Source organism: Lygodium microphyllum, chromosome 4 (assembly GCF_053477565.2).
Source record: "Lygodium microphyllum isolate KBCC chromosome 4, Lygodium_microphyllum_v1.1.10, whole genome shotgun sequence".
In the NCBI taxonomy this organism is placed as follows: Eukaryota; Viridiplantae; Streptophyta; class Polypodiopsida; order Schizaeales; family Lygodiaceae; genus Lygodium; species Lygodium microphyllum.
This window is the reverse complement of record NC_141138.1, coordinates 53315291-53328918: the sequence shown is the minus strand read 5'-3', so window position 1 is coordinate 53328918 and position 13628 is coordinate 53315291. Positions and strand designations below refer to the sequence as shown.

Below are 13628 nucleotides of genomic sequence, written 5' to 3'. Positions count from 1 at the left end.
CTAAGCCCATCTATCGGCCAAAGCCGCAACCCGCTTGCTCTAAACCAACCACTATTGATGCCAGAGCAAAGTCTCTAGAGACTCGACCAATCAGGCCCGTGCAACCTAAACCCATTATGTCTCTCGAGATCTCACAAACCTATCAACTTACGCAACACCTAGATGTCCCGCAATCATCTAATGCGACCGACTCTTGCATGCTCAAAGCAACTCACGATGAAGGTTGCACGTCTTCCAAGCCGCAAGACACACAACTAACCTTCCAAGCGGATGCTCATCCCAAGGAGCAATCTAGCGGAACATCATCGCTAATGCATCCATCTAGTTATGTTCCACCGCAGCCACCAACAAGTCTTAGGCCTTCATATGAGCGACCCTCATTTCTTGCTATTGCCAAGGACCTTGCTGCCAATTCAGGTGATAACTTGGTTACTTGCATTAAAATGCTGGACAACACATTCACAACCTTCGCCCGAACTTATGAGCCGAGCCACTTGCTTCTAAAGTCCGTGCTTTACCATGCACCTCGGAAGAGTACGAGCTCGTGACCATCAAATTCCCCAAGGTTGCAGTTGAGCTTATCGCTAGCGGTGGTCTCAAAGGAGCAAGCAATCATCGGCAGGATGCTGACCTCATACTGAAAGCCTACCAGCTCTGAACCAATCCAAGAGCTTGAAGAGCTCCTAAGTCTTGCCAACTCTACCTCTTCATTTTTACAGCAATGGTACGCCTTACGCCTCCAATGGGAGCGAAAAGGTTGCCAAATTATGACGAATGCCGAGCAGAGACGCGCAATCAAGCCTGCGGAATATGACTCCACATGCGTAGCTCCTACTTTTTTTAGGGTTATGGCCATCCTGCGTAACAATGCTTGGCGACCATTTATTGGCCCATCGACCAAGTCCTTACAAAAGAAGAGCTACACGTTGCTAGCCGCCTCAAATCTAGCGATGTGCTACACACTGTCCTAACGTATATTATGCAAGCATCATTCATTAGACCGCATGAACTTGACCATCATGCCCAATTGGAATACAACCCAAATTTCTACCTGTGGCTATTGTCAAATTAAACACGCCATGCTGTGCTTTAACGCCCTTGCCTCGTCCTATTCAATCCTAGGAAGGATTTTCATCTTTCCACGAGGGGGAGGGGGTAAGATGATCAAGAAAACATAACATAAAGGAAAAACATAATGAAGAGTTGAACTACGCATAAAAACCTAAAAGCAAAGCACACTTGGAAAATTCATGTCTATTCTTTTAGTTTGTTATTTCTCAAATTTCACGTTCTTGTGTAGCTTTTCTAATTGTTCAATTCTTTCATAATGCCATAATTCAGTCTTGCCTAACCCATCAATACTAATTATGGGTATTGTTGCATGGCAGGTACCCACAATGGCAGGACAGGAAAAAGGCGGTAAGCTTCAGTTCACAGAAGAAGAACAAGCTAAGTACAGGATAGGTGTGGAGACACGAGGATTTAATCAGTTCACCTTCCAGCACACTCTAAACCTGGACGAAGCCATCCTAGAGGAGCTAGCAGTAAAGCAGCAAGTGGATAAAAGTACTCTCCGGAAGTATGTGGAGAAAGTGGGACAAGCAGTGGATTACAGTGCTTGCGCAGAGTTCCTGAGGAGTTTTGATGCTCGTAGGAACAATGGCACAGTGACAATAAGAAGAGGGAATATTGCCCACCAGGTGGAGGTACCGCTTAATGCTGAAGTGGTGGAAAAGGCCCTTAACTTGGCCCCCAAGGCTGTAAAGCATCATAGAAGAGACGTATATGCCATGCTGGGGATGAACAGAAGTGAGGTGCGCACAGTGAATGAAGTAAGTTTGGCAGACATCCCAAACCCGGAAATAAAGATGCAAGCAAAGATGGTCCACGCCCTCTTCTCAGGACAGAGATACGATGCTTTGATGAATAGGATCAATGTCCGAAGTTGGAAAGCATAGCGGCAGGGTCCCCTGAGAAAGTGGATTGGAACGGGTTCGTCATAAAGACCATTGAGACAGCAGCAAAGGCCCTTGCTATGGGTACAACAGCAGCTAGAGGAGAGTCCCCAACCTCTACAGCGAGATCAGCCCGCAACAAGTCCTCTACCAAGGCTTCTACCATTAGATAAGGTGGTGTACTGATGGCCATTATTCACGAGGCCACCAAGGAAGTAGGGGGTGTTGGAAAGCATAGCGGCAGGGTACCCTGAGAAAGTGGATTGGAACAGGTTCGTCATAAAGACCATCGAGACAGCAGCAAAGGCCCTTGCTATGGGTACAGCAGCAGCTAGAGGAGAGTCCCCAACCTCTACAGCGAGATCAGCCCGCAAGAAATCCTCTACCAAGGCTTCTACCATCAGATAAGGTGGTGTACTGACGCCATTATTCACGAGGCCACCAAGGAAGCAGGGGGTGTTGGAAAGCATAGCGGCAGGGTCCCCTGAGCAAGTGGACTGGAACGGGTTCATCATAAAGACCATCGAGACAGCAGCAAAGGCCCTTGCTATGGGTACAGCAGCAGCTAGAGGAGAGTCCCCAACCTCTACAGCGAGATCAGCCCGCAAGAAGCCCTCTACCAAGGCTTCTACCATCAGATAAGGTTGTGTACTAACGGCCATTATTCAGAGGCCACCAAGGAAGCAGGGGGGAATTGAAGAGATAGTAGCACCCTCCTAGCCACTGCACCATGAGGAAGGCAGATCCAGTGAACGCACCATGAGTGATAGAGAAGAGCCTCAAGCACCATCCACTCAAGCCGAAGCTAGGGCACAAGGAAAGGCGAAGACTGCTAAGATCCAAGAATAGAAGAAGGAAAGATTAAGCAAGGAAGAGAAAGCTGAGTTGAAAAGAGCACAAAAAGAGTCCAAGAGAATGGAGGAGGAACGAAGGAGAAAATAAGAGGAAGAATTTGAAAGGATCAGAGAAGAGTCAACAAGAGCCGAGGAGGAGAGGAAGAGAAGAGCTGAAGATGAAGCTGAAGAAATGAGGAGAAAGGAAGCTGCGGATTTGGCAGAAGCAACTCACAGGTCCGTGGAAGAGACCCACGGAGAGGGAGAGATAAGCCCACTGAGCCTGCATCATGAGATTCGAGTTCGTGAGAGTGTAAAAACAGCCCCGGTGGTTGCAGGAAAGGACAAGGCTCCACTGCACCCCCTCCCCTCTTCCTTTGTGCCACTCCCAACTGAAACCACACCCACCACGACACAGGAGTTGGTGCCAGCTCTAGACATGGCTCAATTAATGACAATGATACAGCTCCCGGCTAACAAAGTGGCGGAGATTGCTCTCGAAGCAGGAACAAAGAGGCCAGCCATAGCAGATGTAGAATCACGGCAAGAACCCAAGTGGCAGAAGCTAGAAGCATCAACCACTACGGCCCCTCTCACAGTGTCACCAGCAGCAGACTACAACGCATATGTAGCTGAACTCCTCACTCAATTGAGCAAGGCCAGAGAGAAAAAGAAAGCAGTCTTGGAAGCTGGATGTTCAAAAGGAAACCTCGACAGCTTTGAGGCTCAACGTGTCCAAGCAAGCCGCAGATCATCAAAAAGAGCTTAAGGCCCTAAAAGAGCGATTGGATGCCAAGACCAAGGAAGCTCAAAGAGAGTAAGAGAGTGAGGATCATTTGAGGCGAAGATTGGAGGAGGAAAAACAGGATGCACTAGCTCTTCTAAAGAGTCAGCAAATGTTAATTCGGCAGTATAATGAGATAACGGAAGGACCGCTCGCTTGGAGAAGCACTGCCAAGAAGAAAGCCAGGAGTCGGAAGAGCAACGTCAAGAGCAAGAGGACGCCCTAGCGTTCCGGCTGTGGTATGAAATAGAGGAGCAAGGAAGACTAGAAAGAGAGATCCAAGTCCTAGAGCAAGAAAGGCAAGATGCCACAAGACGAAGCACACAGGAGCTAAAAGATGACTTGGAAAACACAAAAAGCGATGTGGAAGCTCTCATGGCTATGGCAATAACAAAAAGAAGACTGCACTTGGCAGAGTTAGAAAGCCGTGAGCAGATCCGAGAAGAACTCTCAGAGAGATTCACAAAGGCAAAACTGCAATTTACCATTGCAGAACAAGGAAGGAAAATAGCAGAAGAGCAGCTGAACCGCCGCAATAAGGAGAAGACGCAAATGCTAGACTTAGTGAATGAGCAGCAACAGGTGATAGTGATGTTGTTTCGAAAAATGGAGGAGGGAAGGCAAAAGATGGAAAAAAAGGCACGGCAATGGGAGCAGCACAGCTTCGAAAGAGTGCGTGGACTAACAGAACGCCTGGCGACGAGTGAATGCGAAAAATGTTCGCGGAATCAAGAGCAGAGGCTGCTGAAGTGTGCTCAAACACTCAGAGACAAGTCTTCTTGAGCACGGTGCTGAATGTCACCCAAGTTGAAGGCGAGGACTCAATGGAAAGGATGAAGAGAAAGTTAGAATTGACATCTCATGCCTTGAGATACGGCCTTCAAGAACACAGCCTTCCAACCGGCACAGGTATTACTGCGGCACAACAATACAGTTACCTATGGAAAGCCGGCCTTTCCATTGACGAGCTCAAGGAACTAGGGTTTGGAGGACAAGTGTAACAGCCACCACCTGAAGACCAGCCAACGATAGAGCAAGCCATGTAAGAGGGACCGGACTTTGAGCAAGAATTCGAGGAAGAACAGCACAGAGAGCGCAGTCCGCCCCTGCCTGAATTGCCACCCGAAGAGCCAGAAGGGACACAAATTCCTAAACACTTAGTAGTAGCCCAAAAAAGAAGGCAAGAGCTTGCGGAGCAAGCCTAAAGGAGAGCGAGAGTACGGTCACAGCAACTCCCTGAAGAGCCCATGCCGATACACGAGGAACCCCATCTCGTCAACTAGTCTTAGGAGTTGGCTATATGGCAACAGCGGGAGTTCCAGACACGACCATTTGAGCTGTCCTTTCTTATCCACGAGCTTTGGATCGTATTCTACCCTTGGAGACGGTGGCAAGAATCAACAAAATGGCTAATGACCTTGCCAACAGATGGATAGAGGAGAGAAACATTTCGATTACCAGATGGAGACAGGAACCAACAGATTATTGGCAAGACAAGGTGAACCGGGTTCCCAAGACTGTCCAAGGCTACGATGCGCAGCCGAAGTCAAGGAGGAGGATTTGGGATGCCAACTCTGATGCTTGGACTACTTTCTGCAGCTCATTGCCTGAAGAGCGGAACGACCCCATCTACATGCCTTACCCCCGCAAACATGGAGTCGACCATGACACGAGCCTGCATGGGCCCCTAGACTTTCCAACAATCTCAAATGTCGATGCACGGACTCCCGAGGGATGCTTGGTTTTTAGATTGGAGGATATCCTCCCATCCATCAACCGCTTCCTCGAGGATTTCTCCTCATGTCCAAACCCGACATTTATAGTAACCTGTAATTACCTTAGGCTCATTGAGTTCTTGCTTAAGCAAAAGCCTGCACTTGAGGAAGCCCACCTTCGCCCGCTCTTTTTTTACATCAACTTAGGCATCGATAGTCCCGCCATGGCTAGGCTCATGATCAGGGCAACCTTACTCCCCTCCTGCACAAAAATCCTAGAAGACATGAGCAATACCCGCTTCACGAGGTGTAACCATCTCTTTTTGTCATCAACACCTCTGAAGGTAAGAGCTAGCATCAAAGAATATTTGCAAAGCCGCGCATTTTTGACCAAGTGCCTGAAGCCACCTCGTGGACCATCCGAGGATGATAGGAATATAGAATAAGAACTCTTTTTGTATTCCAGTCGCAGCCATTATCAATAAGTCATCCAAAAAAAAAAACCAAAAAAGAGAGAGAGAGAGAAAGAAAGAGAAAAAAAAAGACCAGTACCAGGAATGAAAAGAAAGAGGACACTAGAGGGCAAAAAGGTGCAAGAAAGAGAAAAGTAAAGGTTTGAGCTCCCCATGAAATATCTTGAGTGCCACATTCATTGCACCTAGGGTTTCCACCTAGCCCCTTCCCCACCTCACACTTAGGGCACATCACGGACAAGAGTACCAGACCTGTCACCCTAAGCTCTGCATCGTATCCATGATGATGCACGAACTGGGTCCTCAAGTGTGGGACAACACCGTGGCTTGCCCAAGGTTCGAGGTTCGACCCAACTTCCAGCTCCACCGCCATGTGCACTGCATACACCACAGAGAGGCAGACACACCCCTTAGAAAGTGCACAACTTTGCCTTGCAAGTTAAGATCGGGCCGTATCAAGGAGAAAGCACATCAACCAATGGATTCGCCCCAACACTATTTTCAATTTCAAGGGCAAATCTTTGTCTAGACAAAGCAGATCTTTGTCAAGACACCTTTCCAGAGGGACCCAATTCAACACCATTTTCAATTTTAAGAATGAATCCCTCCAACACCATCCTTGACAAGGACATGTATACAAACTCAAAAGGCCATCCGGCCACCAACCCTACCACCTTCCAAGCTACCACCCATCAGTGCCATGGGACTAGCACTCGGCTAGGAGGGGGGTAATGTTTACTGCAACACTATGTGAGGGAGTGAGAGAGTGAGTGTGTGACAGTGAGAAATCGAGGAGGAGAGGCTCCCCATCTCCTCTCTTCATTTTCTTCTCTTCTCTACTCTTCTCGTCTCGCGCGGATATGGAGGATAGAGCTTGTTGGAGAGGGATTGAGGTTGCTTGAGCTTGCCTCAAGGATCGTGGAGCTACCGGCGTGCACGGGAGAGGAGGGTACTCGATCGGGTATCAAGGTAAGCTCACTACACCCCATAAGTAGGGAGGGCGTGTCGGCTATGTGAGATAGCCATGGCCGCTCGTCTTGAAACGCTTGACCAATTAGCGGTCCGTAGGTCTCGGGGGTTGAGCTTGTAGCTCCCTTTACCTACTTCCATTGTTGTTATGACATCTTATGAGGGTCAAAATGTCAAAAGACGCATGATCTAGAGCATGGCAGAAGTTATGGTGGATAGAAAATGAAGATTAAGCTCATGATGACATAGACAAAGACTTGACCTATTACACAAGTAAATTAGGTTCCAAGATGAAGACTTGGACTCATAAACACAATTTTGTGTCAGTCCACTAACTGAAAGAGGAAAGCATTACGATATTGCATTCATTATATATAAAAAAGTAATAGTCAAGTACAATGGTTTATAGTTGTTGAATAGTTAGCAATCTCCCTTTTTGTGCCTATGGGATTGAGTTTGTCTGCATATCCTAATCCCAAAATTGCCTCATACAAAGAGGCTGAGTTAGGTGTGATTGCAAACGTCTGAACAATGAAGCATATTTTGGATCTAAGCCACATGTTTCTTATTTCGGGGTTTTAGGTGTGACGCCTATCTTCACATCTCGAAAACACAATGTAACAAATTTGAAGCGACTTCTTAAAAACAGGTGTTTGTGGGCTATAGCTTGCAATCCCAAGATTACTGATTGTATGATCTCGTTAAGCAAGATGTCTATACGAGCCGTAATGTTCAGTTTGTGAAAGTTCCAACCTCAAAAGGTAGTGAGAAGCACCCCGTTCTTGGAGATCCAAGAGATAGTTAGGTGCCAACGTCTATACCTCTAGAGCCCATGCCTCTTGCGGATTCTTCTTGGGGATGAGGAGCTTGTTTCTCCACAACCGAACTCTCTGATTGAGCCCTAGCAGTCAGTGGACAGAACAGACGGAGAACGACAAGGAGAGATCTGGACTCCTCCTCGTTGGGCACATGACACTCTTCGTGATACAAGAATTGAGTAGGTCCTTGAGGAGCGGCAACCGCAAAACAGCCCATAGCATTCTCAAAGGAACCAAGCACATTTCACCGAGCTTGTGTATACTAATTATTGTTTGATGACTCATACCATACAGGACAGAAAGCCTAACTCCATGAAGGAGACTTTCCAACATGATCATTAGCGGAAAGCGATGGAGTAGGAGCTGGAGTCAATTGAGAGAAACATCACTCGATATCTTGTGCCTAAGCCTTCTCATAAAAAGGTAATTGGAGTCAAATAGGTCTTCAAGACCAAGTGTCGCAGTAATGGCACGTTGGACGAGCACAAGGCCCGCCTTGTTGCTAAAGATTTGGCATATCATCCAAAACATTGATTTCCATGATACTTTTGCCCCTACAACTTGGATAGCTACTATTTGTACATTTCTTGCCTTGCCTAGCCATAGGAGCTCACTAATCTATAAGCTAGATGTGAATTCTGCCTTCTTGAATGGGGAGTTGAAGAAGAAGATCTATGTTGAGCAACCTCCCGACTTCGGTTCTTCTGATGGTAGCGTGTACAGGTTGAGGAAAGCCCTCTATGGCCTTAAGCAAGCTTCCCATGCTTGGAGAAAAAAGATTGACTTGTTCCTCCAAGAGAGATTGGAATATCAACATTACAAGGCCAACGCACAGCTTTATCTACACATCTCGGATGGAGGTCGTGTGTTGACTATCCTTTATGTGGACAATGTGATTGTGACAGGTGACCATGCCCGGATGGTCGAGTTGACGAAGAGAGCACTTCATGAGAAGTTCAAGATGACAAATATGAAACTTCTTCACTTTTTTCTAGGTTATAAGATCTATGAAACTCCAAGGGGGATCTTTCTCTCCAGCAACAGTATGTCCAGGAGCTCTTGACTATGTATCAAATGGAGGGATGCAAGTCTATTATCACCCCTATGGATCCAAACTGAAAAGCCTCATACCAATTCTCCTTTGGCGGATGCTACCCATTATTGGCAGTTGGTTGGATCCTTGATATGGCTCCTCAACACTCAAGTTGACTTACGTTATGTTGTAGGTGTGCCGGTCGAGTCCATGAGTGAGCCCAACATGGTGCATTGGTAAGCTACTCAACAGATTTTGTGGTTCCTTAGGGAGAATCCCCCCCCCCCATTTCGGGATCTATTATCCAGCAGGTACAGGTGATACAAGCTTGGTACTTACAGGTTGGAGTGATTCAAATTGGGTTGGCAATGTGGATCATCGGAGATCCACGGCACGCTATTGCTTTACCTTGGGTGTTGGTGTTGTTTCATGGAGTAGCAAGAAGCAACCCACGGTTGCCCTATCTTTGACTGAGACGTAGTATCGAGCGGCGTCTTCTACCACATGTGAGAGAGTGTGGTTTCACAGGTTATTGGAGGAGCTTGGCTGCCCACAAATAGATCCTATTGTTCTTCAATGTGACAATGAGACTTGCATTGCCTTGGCCCGAAACCCTGGTTTCATGCTACATCGAAGCACATCAAGATTCAATACCATTTCATTCATGAGAAGCTTCTAGATGAGACTATTGATGTAGTATACTGCAAGACAAAGGACAATCTTGCAGACTTGTTTACAAAGGTGCTTCCACAAGCTTTACTTCGGCAGCATTCCAAATCCCTCAGCCTCATGCCCCGTCCAAGAACTAAGAGGGGGTGTTAGAGATTGTCATCCCCAAGACAGCCATTCTTCAGAGATAGGCTATGTATATATGCATTTCCTATCAATCAAGCATTTAAGAGCAATTTCATCAGTTGTGTGCACTATGGGTGACATGTGGCAGTTTTGTACAATTCATCAATCACATTTATTACAGGTATGCCACATGGCAACGTTGGGACAGGTCACACGTGTGATGCCACATCAACAGCTTCATACGCCACGTGTGCAATCGAACAGGCTTTCCATACAATCGAACAGCAGGCTGGTATTGTCGACTGTGTTAAATGTAGCCGACAACATTTTTTTAATATTTCTTTTTAGGCTATTTACTGTTTGCCTTCAGCACACAAATAGATACATTCTAATCATGGGATTCCAGATTTCTAGTCATGGAGATTGCTGCACATACTTGGAGATTCACAGCTCATGAGATCTTCGAGGTGGAGACATACGCTTTGCACGCGTGTTCATATCCACTTCCTTACTCAGCATTCTTCATTGCAAATTTTCTGTATTTTACTATGTCTTTCTCTCTCTCTCTTCTCTCTCTGTTTTGAAGACAAGTGGGAGGAGGAGCTACAGAGGTATGATAGTGTCAAGAACCACAGCCAAATGCTGGTTGCAAAAGTTGAGGGCTGTTTTGGTGTGGCTAGAATACAATAGTGGACAGTATCAAAGCAAAATCTGGCTTATGGTTATCAACAAAGATCAGAGTGCTACTTGAGTGCATTGGAAGAGCAGTTCGCCTCTTATATACACCTCCATGGAGACCTCCAAGGATGTTGGGGATAGAGGTAGTAAGAAGAGCTAGAGAGGGGATGAGAGTGTCAGGGACCAAAGGCAAGTACTAGTAGTCAAAGGCCGTCTTAGAGGCTCAACATAATAATGGAAAGAAACAAAGAATGAAAAATGTGGTCCATGGCTATCAAAGACTCTCTTTTGCTAGATTGTCTCCAGCTCCTGCCCCTCCTGCTAGTTGTCTACTTTTCTGAGCAGGTCAACAAGCTACTTACTAATGAAAATATAAGATAAACTTGCCTGCTGCCGATCATTTCCAGCTGAGAGTATGATACTTGCTCTTTGCTAGCTGAAAAACACCCCCAGCTACATTGCTACTGAAAAAGACAAATGTTGGGAGTACTTGCGTGGTAAACACTCGTGCTATGCCCACCAAGCCCTGGAGAGAAGGAAATGACCCACGTCGAGATGTCAAGCCAAAAAGTCGAAGGATTTGGATGATGCCTATAGATAGATTATACATGTAAAAGACAAGAACATCCAGAGGCCTGAAGTGGATGATGCCTATATATAGGTTATACATGTAAAAGGCAAGAACATCGATAGGCCTGAAGTGGCTGCCCTAACAATGCTAAAAACCTACATAGCCTGAAAAGATAGAGAGTGACTAATGTACACCACCAAGTCATAATAGAGCTTATGGTTGGGAAATGACATAATGCTAATGTACCGAACCGGTAGGTTGAGGGTATTGCTGGTTGACATCCAAGCTTATAGAACAAAATTCACTTCTAGAGAGATGATGAGAGCTCGTCCCTAAGATCTAGGAAGAAGAAGAAGAAGAAGAAAACCTATAACCCTGTTGGTGATCAGGTACAGCTCAGTGTGCAGACACACAGGTCTATGGTGCAATGCATAAACCACCACTCAAGGTATGTGGAGAACAAAGCAATCACACAACACAACAGACAGCTCTCAAAGCTTACGTAGCAATTAAACACTGTGAACACTTGCATTCATGAAGCACATTGATGCCACATAAAGCCCACCTCAATATGTGCATGAAATTGAAGTGGTATTATTGATGCTCTCACCATTAGAGTACATGTCATACTGCAAAAAATCCAACGTCCTCACAACTCCCTTGCACTGTGATTACTCTTTAAATGTTAGAGATCTCAGTCAGGTTAAGACAAAAACTGTGGGAGACACACACACACACACAAAAGAACAGAATATCTAAACTCTGAATGTTGCGCAATTGGATCAGCCGGATTCTGATTTCTCTTATGCCTTAAAACCTTCAAAATGGATACAAAAATCCTCTAAAATATGCAATCCATGTAAGTCAGCTTTCTAGGGACATTGTTTTTATTATCGCTACCATCGACTATGCAGGGATATATGATGTTTGACACAAAATAGTTGGGATTTATCAAAGATGCAGCCGGGATATAGACTTCCTATCCCTTCTAATTGTTACAAAGGGGGGAAAGCATAGGAAAAGCATATCAAAAGCACCTCATGAAACACGCAAGCAGACAAACATATATCTTATGTGTAGAAAATACAGCACATACCAACCCCAACTATAGACCCTTAATCTTGTATCTGAAATGGCAGTTGTATGATCTGCACCACATGTAACAGAAGTAATATCAGAGTCTTCAAGAGAACTGATGATTGTTGGGGAGTGCCTTTCGTCAGGGTCACCATGACCTAGCTGTCCATCCTCCCCTCGACCCCATGAGCAAACAATGTCTCCAGCTGCCAAAAACAAGCACAAAAAAGAATTGTTTTTTTGAGAAGAGAATTCTTTAAATAAAAACCTCAGCCTAACTACAACTCAGGGAAAATATACAATACAGGCCTTGTAAATGGAAAAACCCAAATGGGCATAAGGAAAGACAACCCCCAAGCATGAGAGTGTGGGATGTAAAAAAGAGCCAAAAGAGGCAGTCGTATCACATCAGGATACCAAGTGACCTGCTTTGAGCACAAAGTCTTCAACTCGATGCATGTAAAAGGAACAGTTAAACGACAGTTGTTTATAAAAGTAAAACCCAAAAGTCCTTTCCTAGCACAATTTCATCCATGCACATATGTGCCTGGGAAATCAAAGAGTTACAGACATCAACTAAATAAAGTACAATATGGCCCAACCCCACAACCTGTAATGGCCTGTGAAACAAGAACCCAGCTTCTAATTCTTTTATTTACACAGTAAGTCTTGCTAGAATCCATCAGTAACTTTATAGTTAAAATGCTAATATGAACAAGAAATTAAATTAGAATAGAAGATGAAAAGCAAGCTCAGCTATAATGCATGTTAGTGACCACATTGCAATGACAATGAACAGTATCCAAGCACTTATTAGAAGGCCCAAATCTCAAAGATGAGTGGGATACTAGGAGAGCTCACTTATATGTTTTTCTCATCAACTGTCAGCAAAAGTTAAGATTGCAGACCAGTTTACATCTTGTGAGAACTCACATGCATGTGGGAGGCTAACAATCCTCCATATGAGTGCACCTCCAATCAAAGCCAACTGCTACTGAAGCTTCCCTTCAAAGAAACTGAGATTGAAAACAAAGTTGGATCCTAACAAGATGGAAGAGGTCATATCTCTTGCACACAAGAGAGTTGCCATTGGTAAGGTCTACTAAGTTAAGGAAATATGTTTAAAGATAAAACCCATCGCTAAATGTTTGATGAGGTTAAAAATATTTATCTTTGATCTCATCATCATGCTTCAAACTATGACTTGTGCTTTGAAAGGAAAAATCATCCTACACTAGAGCTAAGATGCCAAAATACCATAGTTGTTCAAGATGGCAAGCGGCATGTAGCTAGGTGTTTCAAAAACGCCAAGTTTCCTGCAGGTTTTGTACAAAGGTTGCTTATAAGTTTAGAAATGGCAAGAAATAAGTTTTGTACAAAATAGAAAAATAGAATAAACAAATAGAAGTTTGCATGCAATATAACTTGGAACATGGTCATAAATAATTATCCATATTAGAAAAAAATTCTACCATAGTATATAACTAAGAGAAAAGCTAGCCTCTTCCTAAGTTTTGAAAATTCCTTTGCCTCTGAGAAGGTAGGTCTCTTTTCCTTTTTAAGAAATCCAACTTATGTTTCGACTGGGTTTCATAACCATAAAAATCTCACATACAAAACATCACATATTTTTGAAATTGCCCCTTCTAGGAAAACCACTCCCATTCAAATTGGAAGTTGGCATTAAGCAATGGCTAGCATACCAACATGTATCACATATTAGGCATTGCATCAATAGTTGCTAAGGCATCTGCAATGCTTCTCACTTTCAAAATATGCTCATTTATAAACATATTCCCTTTCTTTAAAGTATTTTACTCTTGCTTGAGTTAAATGTTCCGTGTATTTGTATTACTAAAAATAAATTTTCAAGATTGTCCAAGTTGCATGTGAAGTTTTTGCATTTCTAATGTGCCCCAACATAATG

At 44.6% G+C, this 13628-nt stretch overlaps 1 protein-coding gene across 10 annotated transcripts in view; it reads right to left on the bottom strand.

Moving 5' to 3' along the window:
* Positions 1–13628, bottom strand: part of UVR8 (Regulator of chromosome condensation (RCC1) family protein) — a 167518-nt gene that overhangs the window by 133997 nt on the left and 19893 nt on the right. For 8 of the 10 annotated variants that reach the window (XR_015690568.1, XM_087675987.1, XM_087675983.1 and 5 more), the window contains exon 2: positions 11721–11907. Coding sequence is in view for 9 of the 10 variants with exons in the window: in XM_087675987.1 (XP_087532113.1) it covers positions 11721–11907 (187 nt within the window). In the remaining variant the exon portion in view is untranslated. Of the gene's footprint in view, positions 1–11720; positions 11908–12958; positions 13018–13628 lie in introns of all 10 variants that reach the window. The other 2 variants (XM_087675982.1, XM_087675984.1) reach the window with 1 other exon arrangement.